The sequence below is a fragment of the Chenopodium quinoa genome, unplaced genomic scaffold (genome assembly GCF_001683475.1).
Source record: "Chenopodium quinoa cultivar QQ74 unplaced genomic scaffold, ASM168347v1, whole genome shotgun sequence".
In the NCBI taxonomy this organism is placed as follows: Eukaryota; Viridiplantae; Streptophyta; class Magnoliopsida; order Caryophyllales; family Amaranthaceae; genus Chenopodium; species Chenopodium quinoa.
The window spans coordinates 204,458-229,684 of NW_018744300.1; the positions used below are offsets into that span (position 1 = coordinate 204,458).

At 39.9% G+C, this 25,227-nt stretch overlaps 1 protein-coding gene across 1 annotated transcript; it reads right to left on the reverse strand.

Moving 5' to 3' along the window:
* Window positions 1-1,535: 1,535 nt before the first annotated feature.
* Window positions 1,536-2,737, reverse strand: LOC110695450. The gene is made up of 2 exons (XM_021872679.1): window positions 2,702-2,737; window positions 1,536-2,065 (listed from the first exon to the last, which is right to left on the reverse strand). Exon 2 carries the CDS (start codon window positions 2,061-2,063, stop codon window positions 1,683-1,685), a length of 381 nt encoding a protein of 126 aa, XP_021728371.1. The 5' UTR covers window positions 2,064-2,065; window positions 2,702-2,737; the 3' UTR covers window positions 1,536-1,682.
* Window positions 2,738-25,227: the final 22,490 nt, after the last annotated feature.

Below are 25,227 nucleotides of genomic sequence, written 5' to 3' on the forward strand. Positions count from 1 at the left end.
CCACTTTGTCCCTAAACATGAGAACCAACACACGACATATTGGGGTTGCTGGAAGAATAAAATATTTTTTTAAAAAATAAAATAAAAGTAGCGGAGAGAATTGAAGGAGAGATAATATGGAATTAATAAATATTGTTGGGTCTACATGATGAGTGAAATTAAGTGAATATTGTAAAATCTTTCCAAATAAGGAATCAGAACAAATATTTAAAAACGACTGGAAAAGGATCGAAAGCAGGGGTGGGACTTTTCAAACCGAACCGTGAAACCGCCCGTTACCGAACCGAACCATCACGGACCGATCCGTTTATAAACCGATAAATGTAAACCGAAAACCGAACTGAACCGTTCAATATCAAACCGAAACCGAATTGAACCGCTCAATGTCAACCCGTTACGGACCGTAAACCGATAACAAACCAAACTGCGCAAATCCGAACCGAAACGAAACCGAACCGAATGGTTTATAAACCCGTTAATGACCCGAACCGTTTATAAACCGAAACCGTTTAAACCGAAAAAAAAAACCGTTTAAACCGAACCATTTGTAACCCGCTAACCGTTTAAACCGACCCGTTTATGAACCGAAACCGTTTAAACCGCACGTATAAACCGAACCGTTATAATCCGCTAACCGTCTAAACAGAACTGCCATAACCCGTTAAACCGTTAAAATCGAACTGTTTTCGAATCGCAACCTGTTTAAACTTATCCAATTACAAACTGCTTAATTCAAATTGAATTATTTACAACCTAAATGGCTAAATAGTAAATACAATTAAATAATTAATGTTAATAAATGTAGATCTAATCAAACGGCTTAGGTTTATACAAAGGTTTATATCACCTAGATCTAGGCCAACGACATTATTAATATCGTTTTAGATTACTTATTTATTTTAATTACAAGATATATCATTTATATCTTTTCATTCCAGTAATAAAGTCCACCCAAATTATCTTCATTGTTCCTTGATATTCATGATCATCCAATAAGATAACATAAGATTGGAGATAAATAACATTAAAATTAGAGTAATATCAACAAGCAATTAAAAAAATTCACCATTTTCATTGATTAAAATTCACAATACATATACCAATACATAATGAAACTACTATCACTACTACCCAGATTAGATTTCAGATTTACCAACTGAAACATCATCAAGTTTAGGGTTGCAAAAAATGATACATGATAAGATGAAGGGAGGAGTGAGAATGTGAGTGATTTGGGAGCAGAATCTTGAAGCAGAATCTTGAAGCAGCAGCCCAGCACCCAAGAGCAGAGGAAATAGCAGCAACAAGCAGGAACCAGCACACGCAATAACAGATCAGCAACTTATCCGAAGCAAGGAATAATATAAGCAGAAGGGACTCAGCAGGAACTTATTTTTGTTTTTCAAAATTGCTCTCAGATTTACGTTTCTCGTATCATCACTGAGCAATGGCTGTTTTAACTTAAAACTTGAAAAATGCTGCCAGCAAGTACATATACATTGAAGTCTCAACATAAATGACAAGGGCAGCGATGATTCAAGAAAAATTAAAACAGCAAGCATAAGAAACAGCAGCAACAAAACTTATCATAAATTCATAACACAAAAGGCAGCAACACAGCACCTCAAGCTGGCAGGAGGCAGGAACCAGCTCATGCAGGCAACAATATAGGCAATAACAACTCAGCAGAGACAACAACCAAAAGGCAAAAGCACTACCAGCAGGCAGCAGCTCATAACAAGTTCAAGCAACTTCAAAATTATAGCTTTTGTTTTTTTAAAATTTCTCTCAGATTTACAAGTTGAAGTACCCGCTTTACCAGGTGCTTTATATTCTTTGCCACACAAATTACAACGAGCATAATCAACATTTTCATTACCTATCGTCTTTACAAAAAAAGTGTAATGCTTCCATATACCTGCGGTTCTTTGACGTTTATTAACAGAAGGATTGATAGTGCCGGTATTACTAGCATCATCAACCGAGACAGAGGCAGCTTGAGAGCTAACAGTATCAAAATTTGATTGCCTCTCATAGTCAAATTCATCATACTCGCGAGACATGACTGAAACAAAAAAAAAACAACATTTATAACTTATAAGTACCAAATTAAGTGACAGATTCTACTAATAGTGAGCAATTAAGCATGCATTGTCTCATGTGACTGACACTGAAGTCACGACAGTGAATCCTATTCACTCAATACCAAAATTCAACTAAATAGATAGTTCATATTTCAGAATTTTATTTGCACTAGTCAATGTTTCAAAATTCAGAATTATACAACAAACGTGATTACAACATATATCCTAACAGAATATAGAAAGTTATATACGATACAGTCACATATGTGTACATTTTAAGTACTAACTTTAAGCCAATCATATACAATGCTTGTATTCCAACAATATGGGTTAAAAATATAAAGCTAAAATCCCAATAAATAAACAATGCATGTATTCCAACAATAATAATCACATAATCTGAACAACCCATCATCATTACTTTTAAATCGAGCATAATAAACAACAAAACAGCACAAATCTACCATTTTCCCGTAAAAAACAAAAATACAATCAACAACAGATTTTACTCATTTTAGGCATATTTCGACTATATTCAAGCAAGAACAACAACAATAATCAAATACAAAAACAGAAAAACTGTATTAAAAAAAAAAAAAAAAGGAAAAAGTAATTACCTTTGACAGCTTGAAGGAGATTTGAAGATGGAGAACTACCTGAACTGGAGATCAAAAGAAAAAATCAAGAATGTAGATTATCAGAACTTGAAATAAATTAAAAAAACCGAAACGAAAACGAAAAAAATCGAATAAATTAACAAAAAAATTACCTTAGGGTTTGACGGCTTGAAGGAGAGGAAGATTTGAAATCAGAAATCAGAAATCAGAACTTAGATCCAAAACAAAAATGAAACGAAAACAAAAACCCTAAATAAACAAACCGAAACAAAAACGAAAAAAATCAAAACGAAAACAACAAAAATTAACAAAAAAACGAGAATGTAAAGCGAGAAATCAGAAATGTAGATCCAAAACACAAATGAAACGAAAACAAAAACCCTAAATAAACAAACCGGAACAAAAACGAAAAAAATCAAAACGAAAACAACAAAAATTAACAAAAAAACGAGAATGTAAAGCTAGAAATCAGAAATGTAGATCCAAAACACAAATGAAACGAAATTGAGCTTGAGATTCTTGATAATTTCAGAACGAAAGAGTGAGAAACTGAGAAGTTAGAGAGAGAAACTATGACAGATTGTGAGATTGAGAGAGAAACGACTGAATGAGTGAATGAGAATGGCTGAGAGAGTGAGAGTGGGTTTTTTTTTCTAGGTTTAGGTTTTACTTCAGTTGATCTAACCGTCCATATTCAATCTCAACATCTAAGTTAGATCTAACCGTTCATTTTTTTTTTTTTTTGTAGATTCTAGAATATTCATCTAGATCTAACGGTCTAGATTTTCTTTGTGCTTTTCTAGGTCTTTTTGACCGTTTTTTTAATTATTTATTATTATTATTATTGTTAGTATAATTATTTGTTAATATTATTATTACTACTAGTTTACTACTACTATTATTATAATATTATTATAATAATAATTATTATTATTACTATTATTATTATTATTATTATTATTATTATTATTATTAGTTTATTACTTATAAGTTATAAATTGTAAGAAACGCAAATGTTTCAAAATTGAAATTGATTCAATACGACATAGTTAATGACTTAATGAGTTAATGGCTTAATGCTCATCAATATGACAATATCTGACATCTGTGAGTCTGTGATTGTATATCAGTATATATAATAAACTATAAAACTAATAATAACTTAATAAGTAATAATACTAATAACTAATAAAGTAATGAAAATCTAACCATTGTTTTTCATGGGCATTCAATCTAACCGTTGTATATTTGACTATTCGTACATTAGTATTGCATAATGCTTTCATCACCACTTTAATTAGTGATTTCGTGATTTCGTCCATTTAACTTATTAAGTTGTTTGAGTTAGTAATCTAAATAAAGTAACAAACTAAATAACGAATCCATTTAATCTCGTGTAAGTTATAATTTATAAGAAATGCAATGTTTGGAAATGGAAATTGATTCAATACGATATTGTTAATGTATATGTAATTATATTATTATGTATATGATGTATATCATATCGTACGAATGTACGGTTGGTATCATTATCATACTATCATAAGTATCATTGTCTCATTGAATTATTGGTATGTACTATAATCGATAAACATATTTAGTTATTTACATATCTGATCATTAAAACTTAAAAGTTTAAAACACTTGTTGATCAATCTAATTGAATACTTGTACATTCTTAATTATCGATTTATCGTATTATAAGTATCAACTCATTAAATCATGGTCATGATTTCGTGATTTCGTCCATTTAACTTTTTAAGTTGTTTGAGTTAGTAATCTAAATAAAGTAACAAACTAAATAACGAATCCATTTAATCTCGTGTAAGTTATAATTTATAAGAAATGCAATGTTTGGAAATGGAAATTGATTCAATACGATATTGTTAATGTATATGTAATTATAGATTAATTATTATGTATATCATATCGTACGAATGTATGGTTGGTATCATTATCATACTATCATAAGTATCATTGCCTCATTGAATTATTGGTATGTACTACAAATCTACAATCGATAAACATATTTACATATCTGATTATTAAAACTTAAAAGTTTAAAACACTTGTTGATCAATCTAATTGAATATTTGTACATTCTAATTATCGATTTATCGTATTATAAGTATCAACTCATTAAATCATGGTCATGACGCGATCTTTAAAACAATCATGAATTCAATTCATGACCCAAACCGCTTATAAACCGAACCGACATGATCCAAACCGTTCATAAACCGAACCAATTGAACTGTGTAAACCCTCTACTAAACCGGCCCATTTAAAACTGAGCCGACATGATTCGCACCGTTTATAAACCGAACCGATATTGATCCGGGTAAATCCGCCCCTAAACCGACCCATTTCAAACCAAACCGGCTTGATCCAAACCGTTTGTAAACCGAACTGACATTGACCCGGGTAAACCCGCCCCTTAAACCGACCCGTATCAAACCGAACCGACATAATCCGAATCGTTTATAAACCGACCCGCTTATGACCCAAACCGAATTTAAACCGCAAAGAAATAAACCGAAACCAAACCGAGCCGTGACTAACCCAAACCGAACCAAACCGACCCGCCAGCTAAACTAAACCGTTTCAATCCGAACCGCTCCAAACCGAAACCGACTCAAACCGAGGTCAAACCGAACTGCCAGACCGAAGTCCCACCCCTAATCGAAAGTGAAAAAAATATTTAAATACAGGGGGAGTACTCTCTCTAAAAACATCCCTTCCATGGTATAGAAAGAGTATACCATTCCTCATTCTCTCGTAATTTTTACTATACCCCCACTACACTTTCTCTCCCCTATATATATTTCATCCTACTCGGCAACTCCTATACAATTATTAAATAACTTATTTAGTTAATCTAATTACAGTGAAGATATTCACAAAATTATTAAAGAAAAGTTCAAACTACTTTTAATTATCAAATATGTTAAAGTATATCAATATGGGTGTCTTTTTAAAGAGGGAGAAAAGTTATGAACGTTAGTAAATTTTATTCATTTTTTTATATTGTCTAATTTTATGAAAAATGCCTTGAAATTTTAACGTCACAAATTAACAACAAATATCCTCGTTACACTGGCGCTATGTTACTAGTTCATTTATTAAAGTGGATTGCTAAACATCGCCCGCAAATCTCCACATAAAGTCCACAAATCTATATTGAATTTACCTTATTGCCCTAAACCTAAAATAAAAAAATCTAACCCATACCCACACTCTAATCACCCGAAAATACGGCAATGTTGAGGCGGCAAGGCAAGGACTTGGCGGCCACAGCGGCGGAGGGAAGGACGGCTCACGGTGGCAGGGTTTTTTTTTAAAATTTTTTTTTTAAAAAAAACCAGAAGAGGTGGGGCGCCTGGCCAGGACGCCCAGCCCCTGGTGGTGGCGTCTGCTCCGGCCGCCGGAACCAGGGGGCTGGCGTCTAACCTGGACGCCTAGCCACGGTTGTGGCGTTTTCCAGAGGCGCCACCGCCGTGGCTGGGCGTCCAGGTCAGACGCCAGCCCCCTGGTCCCGGCGGCCGGAGCAGACGCCAACACCAGGGGCTGGGCGTCCTGGCCAGGCGCCCTACCACTTTTTTTTTTTTGTCTAATATTTTTTTTTGGAAAATCAGAATTCTTTTGTTAATGTTTAATATTTTTGTTTTATGTGTTAATGTTTTTATTTCTAATGTATATATTTTTTTTTAAATCAGAATTTTTTGTGTTAATGTTTAATTTTTTGTGTTAATGTTTAATTAAAAAAAAAACAAAAACTCTAAATAAAATTTAAAAAAAATTACAAAAAGTTTAAATAAAATTACAAAAAAAAAAGAAAAAAAAATAACAAATTACAAAAAAAAAAAAAAAAATTGCAAAAAGTAGGGGTGGCGTCTGGCCAGGACGCCACAGCCATGGTGGCGACGTCCTGACCAGACGCCACCCCTACTTTTCGTATTTTTTCCCCCGGATTATCTCGCTTTCCGGTGACGATGACGACTCTTCGGTTTCGGTAAAAATTAGAAAAAGGGCAAAAGAGTCAAAGTAAAAATATTTGTGGGCTTTATGTGGAGATTTGCGGGCGACGTTTAACAAATCCCTTATTAAAACCCTCAACTTCCGTCCATACTCAGTTACTTAAGTGAGTTTCAACTTTTGGCACTTGCAATAGCAAAACACATAATTTTGGTGATTAACCACATCAAAACACATCAGTTTATATCTGATGTAGGAAAAAAATATACTACGTATAAATTTCAGGAGCCAACATGGTCTTACTTCATACGGACCAATAAAAAAATTGCACCAAGTGATGGTATATTGATATATACCAATCCATGGTATTTTAAGGAGGGTGTTCACGTCGTAAGGGATACTTGTCCTTAGATGCCCATGACCCTTTAAAAGCCTAGGACTTTACACTTGCTAGGGTGTATTAGGATTTGAATTCCTTATTGTTTGGGAGACCTTGAATTAGAAATGATACTCTCATCACAATTTTTTGTAAGAAACAAGTAGGAGTCACCAATGAGTTTTAGGAAAACACAAAAACCTCATTCATGCCTTTCTCCCACGTAGAGTTCAAGGGATAATTAGCACGAATCGTAAGTTTACCCATGCCCAAATTGGTCTACATAAACCAGAAATGAGTTCGAGAGCGAGGGTACTAAGATAACGTTCTCTTTAGAGGGGAATCACTATCTTAGCCCTAGTACAGTCTCTACTAGCTCTTCATGTTTCACAATTTCATTACCAAACAATATATGCAACGTGATACCTACAGACTAAGTTAGTTGATTTTATTTACAAGCATTAATCACGTAGAAATTACAAAATTCGTTATTCTTTGTTTAATCAATATTCGTGACCAGAACAAAATAAACAATATTAGCCTTGTCTTAAGTGATAAAACAACAATTAATTATCAAATTCTATTCTTGATTAACAAAAGAATACTATGTGAATTAATTAATTAAAAGTTTGTTTAAAGTGATTAAACAACACTATTTGTTCAATAAAAGTTATTTAAACAGTGAAGGAAAAGTGATTTATCTAAGTGCTCAGGAAACAAACCGTTCTTCTTTTATATTAAATCTCCGTTTAATGAGTTTATGGACTTTGTTTCTTACTCGTACCTCCAAGGATTTCAATGGATTAAATTAGGGTTGGAAAGTATTTGGGAAGAGAGAAGAAAAGTAGTATGATAGTAAGAGAACTTGAGAGATTAGGGTTTTGAGAATGCTAGGGTTATAATTCTGATTTTTCGGTCCTCGTAATGCTGAACGAAGACCCCTATTTATAGGCGTAGGGATCTAGTTTTAGGGTTTTAGATCCGCTCCGTCAGGTGGCACGCGCAACTCTCTTAGTTGCGCTGGCTGTCGCGCGCATCTCAATGAGTTGCGCGCAACTTACTTACTAAGTTGCGTTAGGATGCGGTTTGCCTTATATGAAAACGCGTTTTTAAAACTTCCATAACTTTTTATTGCAAAGTTGGATTTAGGCGTGTGAGATATCATTGGAAATCTCTAAGGGTCTACTTTCCATTTCTGTTAAAATTAGGTTAAAATTTGTTATGGAGCAAAAGATGTGGCCGTTGGAGATAAAGGATGTTGGTTTAGGGCCCGATTTAGTGTTTTGAACATAAATTCTTCGTTTTAACTCGGAATTGGGTTTTAATATATTGTTGGAAAGTTATTTTAAAGGGATATCAATCTTTATAGGCCATAAATAGAAATATGATGGTTGTTTTATCTATTTGGCTCAATTTTCTATAATGTAAGATCCATCGAATCGAATCATCGCATTTGCCGCATTTGGGTCCATTATTAATCAAGTTTAAACATGTATGAGCAAGTTTTAGGCCTAATTAGTAATTAGAAAAGGCTCTAATATTACTTGGTCTCAAATATGAGTCTTAACTTACTTCATAATGCATTTAGTAGTCCATAAACACTTCAACTTTTATCTAACATAAAGAACGGATTTTTGTAACATCATCGCACTTCCTTTTGGGACAAGAGGCCAAAAGTAGGTGTCTACAGTTATCCCCCAATTTGATTGAGTCTAGAATACACGATGATCAAAGTAGTCAAGGAAATAAATTCGACACTAAGTTTGCAAAGTTCTAAAACAATAGAGACTCTTTCGTAAATGTTAAGGATGTCGAAATGATCCTTGATTCGCTAAGTATTCGAGACAAGTAGTTATTTAAGGTAAGAAAAAGTATTTTCTAGTCTTAGTGCGCTAAAGAATCTAGATTGATCCTTTGCAAATGTAGAACACTTTCACAAGTAAAGGTGTTCTGGGTGATGTCATGTCATGAGAAGAAATCGGTTAAAAAAGGATTAAAAGGGGATGATGTCCTCCCAATCATGTCATCGTTGGTCTTACGTCCCTCGATACGTCATTGAAACATTAGCCTAATTTTAAAAATTTGAAAAGATGATAAAAAGTGTTTCGGCTTTTGCAGCCTAAATGTTTCGGCTTTCGCACCCTTAATGTTTTCGCTTTCGCAACCTAAATGTTTCGGCTTTCACAGCCTGAATTTTTTGGCTTTCGCAGCCTAAATAAAGTTCTCTACAATTCACTTGTCAAAAGGTAATACTCGGTGTCCACAAGATAGAAATACATGTCTCAGGATTGGAGGCATATATCCAAATCTAGTGAGAGATATGAAAATCAGCAACTCTCTCCGCAATTTTGTCCACATGATGTGTACACGTGTCTCAGGACTAGGGGCACGTGCCTACATAGGTGCGACATCGTCTCGTCTCTTTTCATACAGGAGGTGGACGACACCCTAACTGTCCGGTAAGCCAGTAAGCTCACTAATTACCGTATTTGCTTCCAATCAAGAAGTGTCTATTCCTGAATGGTTCAACGCGCCTGTCGACTCGTGAGCTAACGTCTATAGTAAAGTAGTTCTACCTTTTAGTTCCGAAAGGTAGATCTCGCAAAGCTGGCAAAGAAGTGAAATATTACACAACACCTACGCCATAAAATTTTACGCTATATGATAACGCCTCGCACTTTTACGCTGCAAGATGACGCCTTCCTTTTTGGCGTGGACATGAAAAAAGAAGAAAAGATGGACAATTATAACGTCAGTACAGTAAAATGACATACCTGCCTATGGGAGCTTTTACGTAAAGCACCACTAAGGAACGTCTTAAAACACTCTTACGAAAAACGTTCAAAACGTATGCTTATGGAAGGCACAAAGCACGGTGTACATGTAAAATGATGCAAAAAACTATCAAAGAAGAAAAGAAACTACTGGATGCAAAGAAATTTTAAAAGATTTCAATTTGCTCGTTATTTCGTTTAACAACGTACAAAATCGTTGGGAAAAATTCAAAATAGATCGAAATCTGAGTAATGGTCTTTTAAGTGACCAGTGTCCGGGTGCAAACATAGCAAGTCGCGCTTGCTAGGCGTGCGCAAGAAACTATTTTGCGTTGGGATGCCATGCACAACTTGATGAGTTACGCGCAACATTTGAATTAGTAAAAGAGTTTGAGAAGCACGATCTGCATCTCACTTTCTTCTTCTCCTCTTTCTCCAATTTTGATCTTTTCCCATTTTTTAGTTGTCGTTTAAAGCTAAGGAAAGTAAATCTTGCTCCTTTTATTTTACCAGACTTTGATTTTCGTCAATAAAATTGAGAAATCGAATGAAGAATCCTAACTTGGAGTTGGGGTTTTCGATTCGATTTTTTTCATGAATTTATTTGTTTGACGTTGTTTTAAGAAATATATTGCAACAAATTTCATGCGAAGTTGTACAGTATTGATCCTGTATGAGCATGTCAAGCATATGTGTGTGTTTTTTTTTTCATTCTAGTTTTAAATTTGTGCTTGAAATTTATTTCTCTTTTTTGTTCACATAGACTGTAATTGTTAAATTTAAGTAAATTGAAGTATTTAGAACAACAATTATGCATTAAAATTATAAATGATATTTTGAACTTTGATAATAGCATGAATTTGTTCTTGTGACTCATGTTTATTTTTTGTCATGCATACGTTGCAAAATTGGCTTTATCAATGATAAAAATAACTGATGGTTATTATTATTCACTAATAAAACTATGAATTCAAGATTTTTACAAAACAAGTTAGTTTAGGAAATTCTTGAAGTGATCATCGAACTGGTGTAGCTTGGTTATATTTCGGGTTTGTAAGCCCCCATTTTATATTTTTGAATGTTGTAGCCCTTAGTGTTGGGTGACTTCGATGATTTACTTGTTGTTAATAATAAAACCCTTTCATGTTGCTTGAAATGGGTCTAAAAAGTCTGTGTTTCTTCTTATTATGATAACAACTAGGATCTTGGAAACGATTAAACTAGTGTGTTTAAATCGTTTTTTACCATTCATAGTTTTAACAAAATAAATTTGCTAAGTCTAGTAGTATTGGGCATTCATTAGAACAAGTGAGAAGAAAAATGAAATGTTGTTCAAATGTTTTGTCTATTCTTGCTACTTTTGAATTCTTTCTTTTGAGTTCAATTTTTTTTTTTACTGTTTTGAAGCTCGAGAAATTAGATGTTATCCTCCTTGCAAAATTCCAAAGTGTGAAACAATGGAGAATAATTTTAAATGATGACTCCTTAATTTAAAATTTAGGAGTCTTTTGTTTACATTCTAACTCATGAAATTGTTTGTCTTTTATTAACAAAGTGTCTTGATACAATTTTCATGATGAATGATTGAGTACTAAACTTTCGTATGAGCAATTATTTTTTTATGTATCATGATTTTGTTTCTTTGCTCTATACTAGTCATACTCTCTAACCTTTAGAGGAAATTGAAGTATCGAAACAACAATTATGCACTAAGATTAGTTTTAGAAGTTGAACTTGAAAATGGCTCGTATATGTAACCTGTTTAATGACCAAGTTTAGTTGCAAACTTAGTTTTCAAAGGAACAAAATGATTATTATATCATTGTAATGCATTTGAAAATTGTAAGGCTTGAGATCTACGTAAACCATATGTAGCTTAGGCGATTCCCAAAAGTAGCTCGAATGGCTTGAATATCTCATTTTGTTTTTTTTTGTGGATATTGGAGCCCCCATGCGTCGAGTTATGCATATTCTTGCTATTTCACAAGTCTTGGAGCCCCCAATTTGGGGTAGTTCTAATGACTTGCTATTGTTTAGGCCATTCATATGATACCGAGATGGACCTATGTATATGTCCTATTTTTGTTTTGAGATATTTAGGACAATGACATGGCTTTCACATTTTTAGTTAAAGTCATGTTCAAGAAAGAAAGTTAATTCTTTGCTTGTTTATAAACCAAAACAATAGTGTTTAAGGTTTAGTAATCTTACCTAATTTCTAAACGGTTGTAAAGATCATTGCGGTGATTTTGTTATCAAAGTTGATTTAGAATATCAAATATTTTCTTTGTTCTTATCAATCTTTGGTTTTGGTCTTGTAGATGGTTTGTTTACCATCCCTAAGCCAATATCCGCAGAAAAACTAAGCGAGAACAAGTTCGAGTCAAGAAGAAGTCGAATCTTAATTCATTCCTTTTGGAAATATTTATGTATATACATGTATTATCCAAACGGTTGAAAATTTAATTAAAAAATTCAGAAAGGAAATTTTGAATATTATTTTATTAGAAACATGTTATTTCGAACTAGAATTCAAAATTTTAAAAGGGTCCAAAAATTTAAATGAAAGTTTGTTTAGAAAAAGCAACTGTTTTAAGTTGGCAAAATACATAATCATATTATTTTTCAAAATTGGATCCAAAATGGAAAGAAAAGTGTAGGTCGTAATTGAGTGTGACTTTTTCGTCCAAGATTGATGAAGGTAAGTTGTAATTTGCAACTATTTTTCAACAAATATATGAAAATGTGGGTAAACTTTTGTACATCTAATTTTGTCATCTCTCCCTTTTTAGTGGTTGTCATCATTGTCATACCTCAATAATTGAAAGTGAAGTTCTTCCAATTAAAAGGTGTCGGTAGTTTGAAAATGAATATCTACTAAACTTAGGCTTGATGGAGTGTTAGAATAATGTATAAAATCATTCGAATCACTTTCTAAAATATGGTCTCATTTCAAAATGAAAGTTAAGGTGAGACCTATATTTTTAATTTGAAGCCCCCAAGCGTAGACTTAGGTGGCTTTATTCATGTATACATATGCTAGGGGATGTTTCTCATGTTTATTTAAAGCCCCAAGATTTGTGTTTTCAATTTGTGGAATATTGCATATGTTTATCATCAATTGTTTGATCAAGTAACATAATTAATTATCTTGGTCAAATAATAGAAAGTTGTATTCTTCCCTTTGTCATTTAAAGTTATTAAGATGGTTTGTAATAAGCTTTGCATGACATTGATTTCGCAGCATAAATAGCATGTTCAAATCTGTAAATTGTAGACACCTAAAAATGTCTCCCTAAAACCAAACCCGATGATGAACAACCTTTCACCGCCACTATTGGTCGGGTTCAGTATTTAATCCCGAGAGTGCTTAAAAAATCGTATTTGATTAAATTCATATTTTTGAACAGTCCATGGATTAGTCTTGATGTTTGGTAAAAGCATAGTTTTGATTTCAGCCCAAACTTATTATTTATTGTTTTATTATTTATTTTTGTCCCAAACCTTTTTATTTTATTTCTTTATTTCAACCAAAAATAATAAATCAGAAAATGGCCCGAAATTATCAATCGGCACTTAAAATGCTGAACGAAATTAGGGTTTAAAATGTATTTAGACGGAAAAGCAGGCTGGGAATTCCCGCGCCACGGCAGGTACCCACCGTGTCACAGAAATCCTTCCCGTCTGACGGTGGGATTTCCCGTGACACGGGAAGTCTGCCGTGACACGGGAAGTTCTGTGTCTTTTCCGCGTAAACCCTTAACGCGTTTTCTTCCCTGTTTAATGAAAATTTCCCGCGTCACACTAAAAATGCATCTTGTCACAGGAATGTTTCCCTTATGTCGCTAGGATTTCCCGTGTCACGGTACAGATTGCCGTGTCGCGGGATACCTTTTTAGGGTTTTTATCATTTTGGGGTTCCGTGTGCTCCCTCAGCACATTTTCCCTATAAATACCTCCTCATTTATGATGCACGGGGCATCAATTAATTCTCGAGTTTATTTTTCTCTCTTCTATGCTTTATCCTAAACACTAGCCTACCCTTCTTATTTCAAAATTCCTTCTTCAAGTGCTCAAAGGAGTCCATACTTTACTCGTGGTTCTGTCCTTAAGCCAAGGCGTGAAAGGTAGAACTGTTTGAGGGTTTGGCCCCAAATAAACTCTACTTTATTTAATTTAATTTAATTGTTGTTTTATTATTATTTCCTTGAAGTTATTAACTCGTTTATTATTTTGTAGTTGCAAACAAACAGAATCAAAGTAAGAATTATGTTCCTTTTATTTCTATTATTTTTCTAACGATTTTATATTGTTGGAATTATTGTTAATTTTCTTCCAATATTAATGTTTATTCTATTGTTACTATGATCACCATATTTCATGTTAAAGGGAATATGTAATTGAAAATTACGCCTAATAAGATAATTTGGACAACCGGTTTAGGATCCTTTTTAATCTTGTTATTTATTCAAGTGATCACAATATTTTAGAATTATGTGTTGCATTAATATTCAACCAATTTAGCTTAATAATAGTTTGGAGCGAATTGATTATTTTGTTTGTATGCCTTTGATATCGCAGGAATCATTTTTCACTATAAGAATCGAATAGAGGCCAATACGGGCAAATGTGACTCCATGACTCACTTCGTACCATCATCCCCGATCCTCCTTTCGTTGGTTCCGAACCATATGGAATTAGTAATCTCATGGATTATGAATGGGGTGTAACCTTCACGGGTCAATCGTTGTTGCCTATCGTTGTCCCTTATTCGTGGTTGCTAATTAGGGGATTTTGCTCCCACCAATCGGAATGCGCCACGTGGGCCAATCAGGACCTGCCAAGTGTCCCCTAGTTGGAACTGTCAGGGCTTGCCACGTGGCATGCGCTTATTCGTCCACCTTGGACCTGTTATGTCACGACATGTGGCATACTCCATGCCTAATGGAGAAACCGGCCACCCAGGCCCAACTTCCGAGGGAAGCCCAATCGGCCCTAGGTTTACCTAAACCTAGAATGGGCACGTTTCCCAAGGTTATAAATACCTCCCTTAATCCTCATTAAGGGGGACAACAAAAAAGATTACGAAAAAGAGAACAGAAATATTACGGAAAAAACACATTAATTACACACAGTAATAACCGGCTGATCTCGCTAACAAAGCAGATTACCTACATTAAACACTCTCACCTAGAGAGACCAAATCACTTTAATTTCCGCATTAATTACTCCTTAATCAGGTACTAACTTGACCGTTGGAGGCGGAGCTCATAGGAGTCTCCGTTATTTTGCAGGTACAGGCGTCCGGTTCCAGTCTCGGAATTGTAACTCTCCCGCAGGACATCAGAAAACCCCGAAACATTTGGCGCCGTCTGTGGGGAGAGTACTTATGAGATGGCATCCAAGTCTGTACCGACTCCTGAAGAGAGGCGTCCCCTAGACGACCCTCAAGTTCAGTCGGACCATGATACCGAAAGTGAATTTGAAGTTGAAGCTCATACAGCTTCAGACGGGACCCTAAGGGCCCGACGTACCCGTCATACCGAAAGGAGGGAACGGGAGCATCTTCAAACAGGAAGCGAGCTAGCAGGCGCACCGCCTGTTCGGCAACAGCCGACTGATGGGTCTGCTCCCATCACAAGGAACGAACTCATGACCTTCATGAGGGACTTCAAGGGAGAGATCCAAGAGTTGATCAACAAGAAGCCGCCTGCTTCAGTCAAGGAGCAGTCGGCCAAGAAACCCTCCACTTCACTGAAGAGGAAGCCAGTTCAAGGGCGAGAGGCGACTCTTCATCCTAAATCTAGGAAGCGGGAGCCACCTGCCCTTGATTTCACTAAATTCCGTTATCCTACAGGAAATAGGAAACCTGTTCGTCATATTCAGGCGGACGGGTCGAAGCAAACATTCACAGATGCTCGGCTACTGCTAGAGCAGAAGAAGAGTGACCGATTGTCAGAGTCGACCTCTACTTCAAACTTTCAAGACAGTTTGCGAAATGCCTCGATGAGGCATACTCAGTCGTATCATGAGAGTCAGTCAGGCGGCACCTCCCGTCAGTCCGGATTTCATAGCGACCAGGCGGACCAAACTTACCATTTGTGCCGCAACAACAGTATTTTTTGCAGCCACCTCCGTTTGGTGGACCTACAGCAAAAAACGTCCAACCTATGGACTGGCAGCTACGGTTGCTTAGACTTGGTGAACAGCCGTCGGCCTTCTCCAAGGAAATTACTGAAGCCGCTCAGCCGGCCAAAGTGAAAAATGTACTAGTAGGCGCCTATGACGGCACTACTAACCCAGAAGACCATCTGATGGCATTCACCAACCTGATGTATCTTCAAGGGTTGGATGATCCCACTTGGTGCAAGTGTTTCCCAGCGACTCTCAAAGGAATCGCACAGCAATGGTTCGGCAACCTGCCGACTGGTTGTGTAAATAGCTTCAGGACGCTTGCTTACTTATTTGCCTCCAACTTCGCCATGAACATCCCTGCGAAGAAAACGACCCTTGATTTGGGAACAATTCAGCAGGGCGAGAAGGAGGGGCTTCGTTCTTACATCAGGCGGTTTAACCTGATGAGAATACAGATTCAAGGGTTACCGGATGAGGTAACTTATACTGACTTTTTCAGAGGTCTCAAAGACGGGTCTACCTTCAAATTTGATTTGGTTCGAAAAAGGGTGGCGACTCTTCAAGAGGCCTTGATTGAAGCAGAAGCCTATATACAGGCGATTGATCTTTGTACGATAAAACAGTCGGACGGGAAAAGGTTCGACAAAAGAGAAGGACGACAGAAACAATCGTCTAACAAAGATGAGAAAAGAAAAGAGGTCTGGGCGGCTGATTCCTCTAAAAAGCCGGCCCAGAAAAAGAAAAAAGAATTCAAACCATACTCCCCAAAGTATGCGTTTAACAAGGATAACCAGTTTATCCTAAAAGAAATCAAGGGACGAATCTCAATTGAGAAGCCGGTCCCCATGAAGGGTTCTGCAAACAACCGGAACCAAGATAAATTCTGTGCTTATCATGATGATGTTGGTCATCACACCAATGACTGCATCAGTCTCATGCGGTATCTAGACCGCCTGGCTGAGCAAGGTGATCTTGACACTTATGTCAAGAAATCTACGGGGAACACTTCCTCAAAAAAGCAGTCGACCAAAAAGCATCAGCAGGCCGACAACTCTGATACAGATGATGCAGTCGTCTACACCATTGCAGGCGGCTTCTCAGGAGGCGGCCCCACTATTAGGGGCAACAAAGATAATATAAGGCGGTTAGATGTAAATTCCGTTCACCAAGAACGGCCGTCCAAATATACATTTCCTGAGATTGTCATCACTGAAGAAGATCTAGGAGGGGTAAGGGGGCCGCATGACGACCCTCTCGTTATTGAATGTAAAGTGGCCAACCAGAGAGTTGGCCGAATCCTCATAGATACCGGAAGCTCCTCAGATCTCATCAGTAGCAAATGTCTGTCGAAACTGAAATATCAGACTGATTGCATACATCCGGCTTCCCACCCTTTAGTAGGGTTTGGAGGAGGAGTCGTCCACCCACTGGGACGAGTAGATTTACCCATTCGCCTGGGCGAAAAAGGGGAAGGACGACACATGGTAGTCCGGTTCCTAGTAGTAGAGGAACTCTCGGCCTACAACATGATTCTGGGTCGACCAACCCTGAATAATTCCAAGGCTGTTATAATCCCGTCTCTTATGTTGCTCAAGTTTGAGAGGGATAATGGAACAGTCGGCTCCCTAAGGGGAGATCAGAGGATGGCCCGAGAGTGCTATCTCTCGGATGTCAAGCCCACTGTTATGGCCACTGGGTCAAGTGGTGAAAAAACAGACCTTGACAATGTCAAGGAGAGTGCGCCTGTTCAAGAAGCAGGCGGCAAAAAGAGAAAGGCGTCCCAGACAGGGGCCGCAAGAAAAGCAAGAAAATAGCAATCATTGGCAGAGGAGCGGCCGGATGAGTTCCGCCCTCAGCCGGCTGGTGAGCATGCGGACCTGATCTTAGACGACTCACGTCCTGACCGAACAGTCAAAGTTGGGACGACTGCTCTGAGAAACCTTGGTGACGACTTTCACAACCTATTGAAAGAATACAAGGACATCTTTGCATTCGAAGTCCATGAAATGCCAGGCATTAGTCCTGATCTGGCGGTACATAAACTCGCCGTGGATCCAAAAAAGAAGCCGGTACGGCAAAAGAAGCGGAACCATGGCGAAGAAAGAAGTCAGGCGGCAGCCGCCGAAGTTAAAAAATTACTTGATGCAGGGTTCATTCGGCAATGTTACTTCCCAGACTGGGTTGCAAATGTGGTGCTTGTTAAAAAGACGAATGGCACCTGGCGAATGTGTGTAGACTACACAGACTTAAACAAGGCGTGCCTTAAAGACAGTTACCCTCTGCCTAAAATTGATAACCTGGTCGACTCAACAGCCGGCCATGCCTTGATGAGTTTTTATGGACGCCTATTCTGGTTTCCATCAAATTCCTTTATGGAAGAAAGATCAGGAGAAGACGGCCTTCGTCACTGATCAGGGGTTATACTGTTACACGGTCATGTCGTTTGGTCTTAAGAATGCCCCGGCTACCTTCCAACGAATGATAAACACTGTGTTCTTTGATCAGATTGGGAGAAACGTCGAGGCATATATTGATGATATGATTGTCAAGACTAAACTTCAGAAAGATCATCCGTCGGACCTCCGAGAAACTTTCGCCACACTCAGGCGGTACCATGTCATGCTCAATCCCAAGAAATGTGTATTTGGAGTTGAGTCTGGGAAATTTCTCGGATTCCTTATCAATCAGAGAGGAATAGAGGCGAACCCTGAGAAGGTGCAGGCGGTCATTGACATGCAGTCGCCTCGTACCATCCGAGAGGTTCAGAAGTTAACAGGTGTCTGGCGGCCTTGGGAAGATTTCTAAGCCGATCAGGCGACAAATGCCTATACTTTTTCCAGGCAATTAAGAAAAAGGCAAGGTTTGAATGGGGGCCGGATGCTGAGGCCGCCTTCCAGAAATTAAAAGTTCACTTGCATTCCTTGCCGAGGCTGGTCAGCCCTTTGCCCAAAGAAGTACTCTACATGTACCTGGCCGTCTCTGATCATGCGTTAAGCGCTGTTCTCCTTGCTGAAAGAGACGGCTGTCAGCTCCCGGTCTACTTTTTCAGTCACGTACTGAAAAATGCCGAGTTGAGGTATCCCCTAGTGGAGAAATTTGGTCTTGCACTCTTCATGGCTGTTAAAAAATTGAAGCCCTACTTTTTGGCACATGCAGTCGTCGTGTTTACAGATCAACCTATCAAGCGGCCACTGACCATCATGGAGTCGTCAGGCCGAATGATCAAATGGGCCATAGAAATACAGAGCCTCGAAGTTACTTTCGAGCCTAGAAAAGCAGTGAAGGGGCAAGCCTTTGCTGACTTTATTGTAGAGATGACTCGTCCTCCTGACTCTCAAGTTCCAGACCAAGTATGGAAGGTATATGTGGACGGAAGCTCTACTTCAAATGGTTGTGGAGCAGGCGTCATATGTCAGTCGCCAGAGGGCGACAGGTACGAGTATGCTCTACGCTTCAGTTTTCAGGCTTCAAATAATGAGGCAGAATATGAAGCTTTACTAGCCGGGATCCGCATGTGCAAGGCGGCAGGGGCAAGAAAAATAGACACCTGTTTCGATTCACAATTGATAGTGAGTCAGTACAATGGCGAATACGAAGCAACCTATCCGGCCATGATCAAGTATTTACAGGCGGTCCGACAAGCAGTCGGCTCCCTTGAGGATTTCCATCTAATCCAAGTGCCGAGATCAGAAAACAACCAGGCGGATGCACTGTCAAAATATGCATCATCCGCCTCCTCTGATACTCCTCGAACTGTTTTTTGGGAAGTAATGGAGAAGAGAAGCATCGAGGAAAACCCTATTGGAATCCTAGACAGAAGCTCAACCTGGATGGATTCAATCAGGGCATATCTGACAAACGGCACACTGCCGGATGATCCTCAACAGGCGGCAGCACTGAAAAAATGAGCCACCTGTTTTGAAATGATAAAGGGAGAACTTCACAAGAGGGGGTACCTTCAACCCTTCTTAAAGTGTGTTACTCCAGAAAAGGGACGAGAGATACTAGATGATCTTCACTCTGGTTAATGTGCTTCTCATATAGGCGGTAGGACGCTTGCTCAAAGGGCAAGGCGGCAGGGCTACTTTTGGCCTACTTTGGAAGCAGATGCAATGGAGATGGTGAAAAAATGTGACAAGTGCCAAAGGTTTGGCAAACTAATTCACCGTCCGGCTACTGACCTCACTACCATTCACAGCCCACTACCGTTTTCTAAGTGGGGCATGGACATTCTGGGTCCATATACGCCTGCTACAGGCGGAAGGAGGTACATACTTGTTGCCGTCGACTACTTCACTAAATGGGTAGAGGCGGAGGCTGTAAAGGGAATCAAGACGAAAGATGTAATTTCATTCATTTGGAGAAATGTCATCACTCGGTTCGGGGTTCCCATGTCTATGGTTTTTGATAATGGTCCCCAATTTGAGACGCCTGTTCTCAAAAGCTGGTTGGGTGACCAAGGAATTGCAAACTACTTTGCATCTGTCGGCCGTCCACAAGCAAACGGCCAGGTAGAAGCCTTTAATAAAATCATCTCAGACGGTCTCAAGAAAAAGATTGAACGAGTTGGCGGCCTATGGGCGGATGAACTACCACATGTTCTCTGGGCCATTAGGACGACTGAAAAAGGGGCGACTGGAGAAACTCCATTCCTCCTAACTTATGGTGCGGAAGTTGTTCTTCCAATAGAACACTACGAGCCGACTCTTCGAGTAATGCTATATGACAAAGAGGCAAACTGGGAAGCCATGCGCCTGGCATTAGACTCACTTCCTGAAAAGAGGGGCAATGCTGTCTTGCGCCATGAGATCTATCGCCTGAGAATGACTAGATCATACAACAAAAAAGTACACAGGCGTCCACTCAAAGTAGGGGACTTTGTACTTAGAAAAATGGAAGCAGTTGGTAGGGCTAATGAGTCTGGAAAACTAACTCCCAACTGGGAAGGACCCTACCGAATCTATGAGGAAGTCAGGGACGGTACCTACCGTCTGGAAACACCAGACGGACAACCGTTGCCTCGAACTTGGAATGTAGATAATCTTAAGAAATATTTCTTTTGAATGATGTAAAGTAAAGAGCTACTTAATAAAAGTTTGCACTTACTATTCAATTTTGTACTACGAGGGGCATGCCGTCTGTACCTTTAAAGTCGGCTACTCTCCATTGAGTTTTTCACTCTATCTTCAGAGGGACATGCCGTCTTTACCTTTACAGTCGGCTACTCTCCATTGAGTTTTTCACTCTATCTTCAGAGGGGCATGCCGTCTGTACCTTTACAGTCGGCTACTCTCCATTGAGTATTTCACTCACAATAGGGGCATGTCGTCTGGGCATATAGTCGGCTACTCTCCATAAGAAGATGGCCGACTGATTCCAAACACATAGCCACCCCCCTAATACTTAGCTAAAAAGAATAGGGCCTGGCCGACCTTGTGCCTAACATGCGGCTACCCTCCTTTTACTTAGCACCTACGTTCACCAAGAACTTACCAAGGCCACAGGCCGAATGATCAGACCAGGCGCCAAGCCAACTGATCAAATCTACAAAACTAATACGACTTGTCCCAACATCATAGCAGGCGTCCGACGGCATCCCTCCGGATGAAAATCGTCGCAGAGAGCAGCTCCCTTTTGGGTGGAACATTGTTCTATAAACTAATTACACGGCACCTATACGACTGTCCCCAAGGGCAACCACGTAGCCGTTTTTGAGACAAGGATAACTCTATCACTAACCAAACCAGTGGTAGCAGTTGACATCTGAGTCAGATGACCGCCTGTATTACTTGGGATAAATGCAGGGGGTACCTATTGAGTTAATAGCCAACAAACATTGGCGAATCAAGGGGTCTAGCCGGCCTACGCCGCCTGGTACCTCTACTTCTCAAACAAAAGTGACGGCGACTGAGTAACTCCAACGTTAACTCATAGTCACTCCCTCAAATTTGGTATGGAACCTAAAAGGTTTGAGTCGTCCGCCTGTTTTTAACGAACAGGGGCACTCAAACCCCTATTCCTACTAGGTAACCTATTGAGTTAATAGCCAACAAACATTAGCAAATCAAGGGGATCAGCCGGCCTCCGCCGCCTGGTACCTCTACTACTCAATCTAGATTGTGAAGAAGACTAAGTAACTCCTATGTTAACTTAATAGTCACTCAAACTTAGTATGGAGCCTAAAAGGTATGAGTCGTCCGCCTGTTTTTAACAAACAGGGGCTCTCAACCACTACTCTTGCTAGGTTAACAAATTATGAGTTAAAAGCCAACAACATTGGCAATAAAGGGAAACAACCGGTACCTGCCGCTTGTTATCTCTACTACTCAATTCCTTGGCGACTAGGTAATACTCTATTTACTTGGTCAGACCACTTTCCTACTTGGTTAAATTTACAAATGACAGGCCCGCCTGCCTAAAAAGGATCCAGACAAAATAGTTCGAATACTGATTGGATAAATGGCCGACTGATCGTCTATCCTGGAAACAGACAACAAGTCGTCCAGGGGCATAGGCGGTGTACTAACTCTCCGTACCTGTCTGCAACGTTCGGCCATGTAAAACAGTCGGTCTAGTGAACAATTGGATATTAGATATGGAATACTTAGACAAATTTGAAGCAAAACAAAAATTCATTAAAAATAAACCAATTAAAGACCAGCAAAATATTCAAAGCCCCGGCCCCCTGGCCGGGTAAATACAAAGCAAACGGCACGCAGGCCGTGGAAAGAATAAATAAAGCTTAAGAAGGGGGCAGTTCAGTATTAGCAGCTGCCGCCTGGTCAGCACTCTTCTTGCTGGACTCGGCTTCAGCTGCATCCTTTTTTGATGCCTTACCCCCAAGCGGCACAAGCGCCACTACCGGCTCCTCCTCCTCCAACGCTTCCCCCAACGCCTCTTATTCAGCAGCCGCCAAGATCTCTTGATTATATGTTTTCGAACACTGGCGGTACGTTCTTTCCCAAGAGGCAAAGTCGGCACTGGGGAAGAGGCGGCCATAGGTCATGCGCTGGATTTGAGCGGAGTCTTCCATCATCTCCCGGACCAGCTTTTTCTTCTCTTGCTCGGCCTTTTCCGAGAGCTCTTGGGTAAGACTCTTCTCCTGGGTCACCAGGCGTTCCTTTACGCTGGCCAAGGATTTCTCCATGGCTTCGTAAGAGTACATTTTCAGGCGAAGAGGTTTCAGCTCGGCCTTGAGATTTGTGATGGTCGCCTCCAGCTCGTCATTCTTCTTCTGGGCCGCCTCTAACTGAGCCCGAACAGCGGCGGTAGCCTGCGCCTGATAATAAAGAATATCAATGGTCAGTACTTCATTTTGGGCAATTTGAAACATTGCCTTATCACAGTCAGAGGCGGCTATAGCTTTTGCAGCCTTTACCTCTTTGTTCTTCCGATCAAGCGGCTTGCGAAGGCCGTTAACTCGGAGCAGGGCCTAAGTACAAAAAAACAGGCGTCAGTTTCCAAACAAAAAAGAAAACAGGCGTCCAGAAATTCAAATACTCAAAAATATGCTAAGTATACCTCAGCAAGGACCCCTGCAATCCCGTCAAGGTCAAGGGTGCCGACACCTCTGACCGCCTCCCTTTCAGCTGGAGGAACTGCCCTGATCATAGACTTGGCCATCTCTACCAAGTCAGGCTCCTGGGGGCCGGCTGCATCAAGCATAAACAAACGGATTAGACTTAGTAACAAAGGGAGCAAGTCTAAAATTTACAAGGACAATTTCATACCTCTAGGCGGCCCAGTTGGAGTTTTAGAGGAAGTGGCCGGCTGTTTCTCAGCCGCCACCTGTTTCCTGGCAGAACCAGGAGAGCTCCCAACAGTCGTCTTCCGGGCCTAGGGGTCCGGCTGTTGGGAAGATGAAGCTCTTGGAGCACCCGTCTAAAAAAGAAGAAAAAAAAAGTCAGTATATGCATAAACACTCCAAAAAGAGGGTGAAAGGTTCGGAGCTCACCAAGGGTGCCCCCTTCTTGGGGGAGTCGGTTGAAGCTTGTTGCATAATAGAGGCCCGCAACATGGCCGCCGCAGTCTTGGAGGCGGTGATTTTGCTCATGGCGTCAGCTGCAAAAACAAACAGCAAAGTTAATAAAAGATAAACAACAAATGTATGGAACAACAGAGTATACGACAGGCCGACTAGCTCTTGAGCACCGACTGCTGAGGCCGCAGGCGGCCAAAAAGTACTCGTCATAGAGCCACTTGAAGCTCGGGACGCAGTGCAGGGGTACTTGCTCTCGTACCCCTGAAGTAGAGTCGACCCTCGACTCTACTTTAAAGAGTCCTTTATCAAGGATCTCTTTCTTAGCCTTGGGGGGAACAGGCGGCATGCTACGGCCGCCTGCAAGAAGGGGCGGATTCCTGTTCCACCTATTGAAGCGCTTGTTCTGCTCAATGTCAGAACTCTCAATGATAAGGAAGGTGCTCCGCCAGTCCTTCCACTTGTTTGCTTTACCTCTTGTCATGAGGTAGCCCCTATGGCTTGTCAATTGATACCAGCCGGTACCGCCTGTCTTAGGGGTCCGGCTGAGATAGTTCATATGGGCGAAAGCCTCGAAGCTCGACTCCACCCCGTGCAGTTCGCACCCGGCCACATAGCCGAGTACGTTGACCCAGGAGTTTGGGGCTAACTTCCATAACCCCAACTCATACCCATCCAAAATCCGCTGAACAGCCGGATGTAATGGGAAGCGAAGCCCTGCCTTGATGGCCGCCTCGTAGCAGCCAAAGCAGGAGCTTTCATAACTGGAACCAGCCGGCCAGACGACTGTGTCTTCTGGATCCGACACAAACACTAGAAAGTCGGGGCCCATGGTGTGGTTTGCAATAAAGCTCTCCACTTTCTCTTGCATGGCTGTGATTCGGCCCCGAGGTACCGTGCAGTAGTAGGGGTATTTAGCTCTCGGTAAGAGGCGGATGGTTCCGCCCAATTGTCCCCCTTCTCAACTGCGTGAGAAAGTCTCGCCTCTTGCAGGCGGCTGTTTTTCTCTTCTGTACCCAAAGAAGCATGGCCAGAAGAGCTTGACTCGGAATCGTCCTCCGATGAGTCTGAAGAGGACGACTCCTCCCTCTCCCGGAGGGGCCCGCCTCCTCTCTTTGAAAAGGAGCAGATTTGTTAACTGTCAAATGGGAAGGGGTCACTATGACTCCCCCCACAGAATTGCCGCCATCCAGGCCGCCTTGTTTCACTTCCACATCTGGCGCCTAGTCAGATGTTTCACTAATCGGCACCCTGTGGGAGGAGCCGTCTGAATTTGAGATCCTAGCTG

Excerpts from the sequence above, each read along its gene's own strand:
- LOC110695450 (XM_021872679.1), bottom strand. The coding sequence starts at position 2,063 with ATGTCTCGCGAGTATGATGAATTTGACTATGAGAGGCAATCAAATTTT.